Source organism: Heteronotia binoei, chromosome 15, assembly GCF_032191835.1.
Source record: "Heteronotia binoei isolate CCM8104 ecotype False Entrance Well chromosome 15, APGP_CSIRO_Hbin_v1, whole genome shotgun sequence".
Lineage (NCBI taxonomy): Eukaryota > Metazoa > Chordata > Lepidosauria > Squamata > Gekkonidae > Heteronotia > Heteronotia binoei.
The window spans coordinates 32,158,470-32,163,311 of NC_083237.1; the positions used below are offsets into that span (position 1 = coordinate 32,158,470).

Below are 4,842 nucleotides of genomic sequence, written 5' to 3' on the forward strand. Positions count from 1 at the left end.
CATAGGTACCTTCCAGACAGTATTCAAGGGCAGCCCCACATACAGCACAGTGCAGTAACCCACTGTAGAAGTTACCAGATCATGCACATCAGCAAAGCATCATCATCATCTCTCCCCCCTCCCCCTTTTTCTCTTCAATTTAGCTCCACCACTTTCTGAGACATGGCTCTTTTAACAACAGTGCAGAGGACCAGATTTCCTTTGATGACAATTCAGCCCCACCCAGCCGAGCGGCCGAACGGCCGCCTTAGGCTGGGGGCCGTCCATTGCCTCCCCTGATGGAGAGAGACAATGGAACAGTCCTGAGCTGCTAGGAGGCGTGGGTGGCCTTATATAGGCCGCCTCCGCCCCCTGTGTCGCAGTTCAGTTAGGCGTTTCTCGGGAAGCGGCTGCTCTGCCGCGTATCAGCTGTTTGCTGTGTGGCGAGCTGTGAGGCTTACCAGGCGGCTGGGGATCGAGCCTTTCGCCTTCTTCCCGTGCACCCGGATGATTTTGAATTGTAGGGTTTTTGCTTTGAAGGGGGATTTTACCTGGACCGAGCCCTTCCTATGGGGTGCTCCGTGTCATGTGCTGCTTTCGAGCAGTTCAGCACATTTTTTGAATGTGCATTACAGTTCAGGACGGGGGTGCATGACACGGCACATTACCTAGATGATTTTCTCTTTGTTTGCCCAGTGGGTTCGGGGCAATGCGGCCATTTGCTGAGGTCATTTGAGTGGTTGGCAGCTGAGCTGGGTGTACCTTTGGCAGGCAAAAAGACGGAGGGCCCTACGACAGTTTTGACTTTTTTGGGGATAGAGCTCGATACCATGCAGCAGCTATCTCGGTTACTGTTGGACAAGTTGAAGACTCTGAGGGATAGAGTGGCAGTGGTAAAGGGCAAGCGGAAGGTCACGCTGCTGGAGCTTCAACAGTTAGTGGGCCACCTTAACTTTTCATGTAAGGTGGTGGCCCCCGGCCGGGCGTTTTTGCATCAGTTTTGTGATGGCATGGCGTCTCTGCGTTTGCCTCATCATTTTACCCGCGTCACTAGTGGTATGCGCAGCCACTTTGAGGTTTGGGAGACCTTTTTGAAGGACTTCAATGGTACATCTTTCTGGCGGGGGGTAATGCAGTTGGAGGCTAAACTTCAGATTGTATCGGACGCTGCCGGCACTACTGGTTTCGGCATGTATTTTTGGGGACAGTGGTGCGCTGAACCTTGGCCGGTTGAGTGGTTGAGCTCTAATTTAATATGTAATTTGACCTTTCTGGAGTTTTTTCCTATTGTAGTTGCTATTTTTCTTTGGGGGCATTCCCTTGCCAATCACACTGTACACTTCTGGTGCGACAACATGGCGGTAGTTCATGTCATCAACAACCTTACCTCCAGGTCTCCGCTGGTGATGAGGTTGGTTAAGGCATTTACGTTGCATTGCCTCGAGTTGAATGTTCTGTTTTTAGCCCGGCATGTACCAGGCATCAGTAATGGTGTGGCGGACGCCCTGTCTTGCCAACAGATGGTGCGTTTTCGGCAGCTAGCTCCAGAGGCCGACCCTTTTCCCATGTGCATACCTGCAGAGCTGTGGCGAATTGGAGGGACGAAGTTAGCCGGGCAATTCAACTCGCTATAACACCTAGCTCAGATAGCAGCCACCGCCAAGTCCGCATTTTTTCACCTTAGGCGGGCAAGGCAGTTGGCTCCTTTCCTGGAGAGCGGCGATCTGGCAACAGTGATCCATGCAACGGTCACCTCGAGGTTGGACTACTGCAATGCCCTCTACATGGGGCTGCCCCTGTGCCGAACCCGGAAGCTACAGCTAGTGCAGAATGCCGCCGCCAGGCTGTTGTTAGGGCTCCCTAGAAGGGAGCACATTCAGCCGGGGCTTCGGGGACTGCATTGGCTGCCAATAGCATACCGAGTCCGGTACAAGGTGCTGGTTATGACCTTTAAAGCCCTTTATGGTCTAGGACCTGCCTACCTTCGGGACCGTCTCTCCCCACATGTTCCCCAGAGAGTGCTGAGATCGGGGTCTCAGAACCTCCTTACAATCCCTGGGCCAAAGGAGGCCCGTTTGAAAACAACTAGGGACAGGGCCTTTTCGATTGCAGCCCCCTGTTGGTGGAACCAGCTCCCGGAGGAGGTGAGGGCCCTGCGGAATCTCGGACAGTTCCACAGGGCCTGTAAGACAACCCTCTTCCGACTGGCATACAACTGACCGATATCTGCATACCCAAATTCATGAACATCTGAACATTGGAATACTTGAAGAACCGACTTTTAGGGAAGATGTAGCATGGTATATTGATAAATGTTTTTATGTATTTTATTGTAGTAATTATTAATGTATTTTAAGCTGATTTATTGTTAGAGTTTTGTGTTGTATGCCGCCCTGAGCCCGCTTCGGTGGGGTAGGGCGGGATACAAATCGAATGAAATAAATAAACTAGCACAAAAAGATCGTATGACCAGGTGGCGAGTCAGTTTTCTGGGGTTTTTTTTTTTGCTATTTCCAAAGTTTATTATAATCACTAGTACAAAGTAAGAACAATGCAATGCAAATTTCTCACAATGTGAAAGGTTTAAAAAAAAAAAGACAGGTTCTGTTCTTTAAAGGCAGTGGCCACCATTACTGAGACCACGTTGCTTTCTAGCTGAGAGAAACCAGGGCCGTTACTTCCACCCTACTGCTTCCAGGTTATGGCACTAGAACTGTAAGAACTCTACAGTTTCTAAAGCCAGGTGGGCAAGAGAGAACATAGTGCTGCAAAATTCAGGATATTTTCTCACCCACAGAGGATAGTAAAACGGCTAAACAGGAGCATCCAACATTGATCCAGTAAGGACTCCATGCTAGAACCCCGAAACTTCTCAACAGCAAGGAATGGAGGACTTCGCTACCACTCCTTCTTAGCGAGACAGGTTCTTAATTCCAGATAGTCGAAGGTCATTGATCGTGTTCTTCTGGACCACTTTGCATCTCGTCCTCAGCAGCTACAAAAGGTGAGTCTTCTGCTTCTACTACAGTCAGATCATCTTGTTCCTGAGCTGGAATGTTCTCACATTCTTCATTTGGCTGGGCTGCAGGCAGCTCGTTTTCTTCTTGCGTCTGACTGTTAAGCTGCAGTTTTGCTTGCCGCCTTTCAAGCGCCATCCATTTGTTCCTTTCAATTCTCTGCTGCTGCTCCTCTGTTAGAGAAGCACTCTGAATTGAAACATTTTCTTCTCTTGCATTTTGGTTCTCCGAAAAACCATCTAGTTCTTCAGTAGCTGTATTGGGTCCACTGTTTCCACCATCATCACCTGTGAAGTCTTCGTGCAGAATGGGCAGGTCAAGTCGAATTCGCTTTAAGCACGTTTGAACTTCTTTTTTATTTCCCAGGCACTCTACTCTTTCCACAAAATCTTCAAACTGCAGTTTAGGGAACAGCCTGTGAGCCCAATGCTCCATGCGCGTGACGAGCATCTTCAAGTCTGCTGCCTCATGACCTTTACGTTTGAACTGTACATTATCAAACATATTCCGCAGAGCTGGAAGTCCTCGCTCTGAAATTAATCTCTGAGCATCTAGTTTAGGCATTGGCCTTCTAACGCCTTTCCTGGTAGGGTTTTGTGATGATTTTTTTTCTTCTGTCTCTTCTTCATCTTCTCCCCCTGGGGAGGCTGGGGGAGGTAGAGCTTGAAACTCCTCATCCTGGGTGTGTTCGTAATCAGGAATGTCAAACAAATTGCCCTCTGCTGGATCCATCTTTCCACCAAAGCTTTTTCGTCCGCTTCTCCGCCACCGGCGAAAGGAGACGGCCGGGCTGGGCCAGAAGACGCAGACCCTGACGGAGCGAAGACCACTTCCGGAGCAGCCCCAGTTTTCTGTTTTTCGGGTGGGTGCTGGGCTTGAGGAGGCTTGGCTAGTTCCTGTCGAGCATCTGCTGCAGTTTTGCGTGTGGCAGAAGTGTCAAGGACTCTCTGTTAAATCTATTAAAGGTCAGCTGGCTGGGCTGTCTTTTATTAGCAAGGTGCGGGGGTACTCGGAATTGATAAAGGATTTCCTCATTTCAAAGATGTTGGAGGTGTTGTCGCGGGAGGCTGGACGACAGGTTGACAGTAGGCGCCCAATTTTCCCTTCCCTTCTCCGAGGGCTTCACGCCACCTGGGCCATGGTTTGCGCCTCAAGTTTTGAGCAGGTGCTATTTCATGCAGCTGCATTAATGGCTTTTGGGGGGGGTGTTACGGGTTGGGGGGTGTTCCGAGTTGGTGGCACTCTCCCATAACGACGCTTCGGGTAGGGCCCTCCAGGTCGGGGATGTTAAGTTTGTTAAGAGGCAGGCGGTCATTCGAGTCCGACGGTCCAAGACTGATCAAGGTCAGAGCAGTTGCACAATTACTTTGGGCCCCTGTTCTGATAAGGAGCTGTGTCCTGTGCGGGCCCTTGCGCAATATTTGGAAATGCGTGGGCCGGCTCAGGGTCCTCTGTTTTGCCATAAGGACACCTCCCCGCTGTCTAAGTTTCAATTTTGGACAGTCACCAGTCGGGCTTTGGAAAAATTAGGACTCGGGGGAGCAAAGTTTGGCACTCATTCTTTTTGTATAGGAGCTGCATCCACAGCTGCAGCCATGGGCTATGAGGGCGATGCTATTCGCCGGGTGGGTCGTTGGAAGTCTGGGGCTTTTTGGACTTTCATACAGCCTTTGCAGACTTAAGAGGGGTATAATACATAATTTTTTTGCACTTCTTTATTCACCTGTGTATTCTTGTATACATTGTTATAGTACCCTTCTGAATTGTGATTGGATCAGTTAATTCCCCATTTATTACCACTTTCACAGTTTGATAGGAGTAGATAGCTCGAATTCTCTTTAAAAAC

The 4,842-nt window shown here is 49.6% G+C and overlaps 1 protein-coding gene across 1 annotated transcript; it reads right to left on the minus strand.

Moving 5' to 3' along the window:
- Positions 1–2,474: 2,474 nt before the first annotated feature.
- LOC132584244 (TIMELESS-interacting protein-like) lies at positions 2,475–3,836 on the minus strand. Its single transcript, XM_060256070.1, has one exon. The coding sequence runs from the start codon at positions 3,726–3,728 to the stop codon at positions 2,928–2,930; it is 801 nt and encodes a 266-aa protein (XP_060112053.1). The 5' UTR covers positions 3,729–3,836; the 3' UTR covers positions 2,475–2,927.
- Between the last annotated feature and the right edge of the window lie 1,006 nt (positions 3,837–4,842).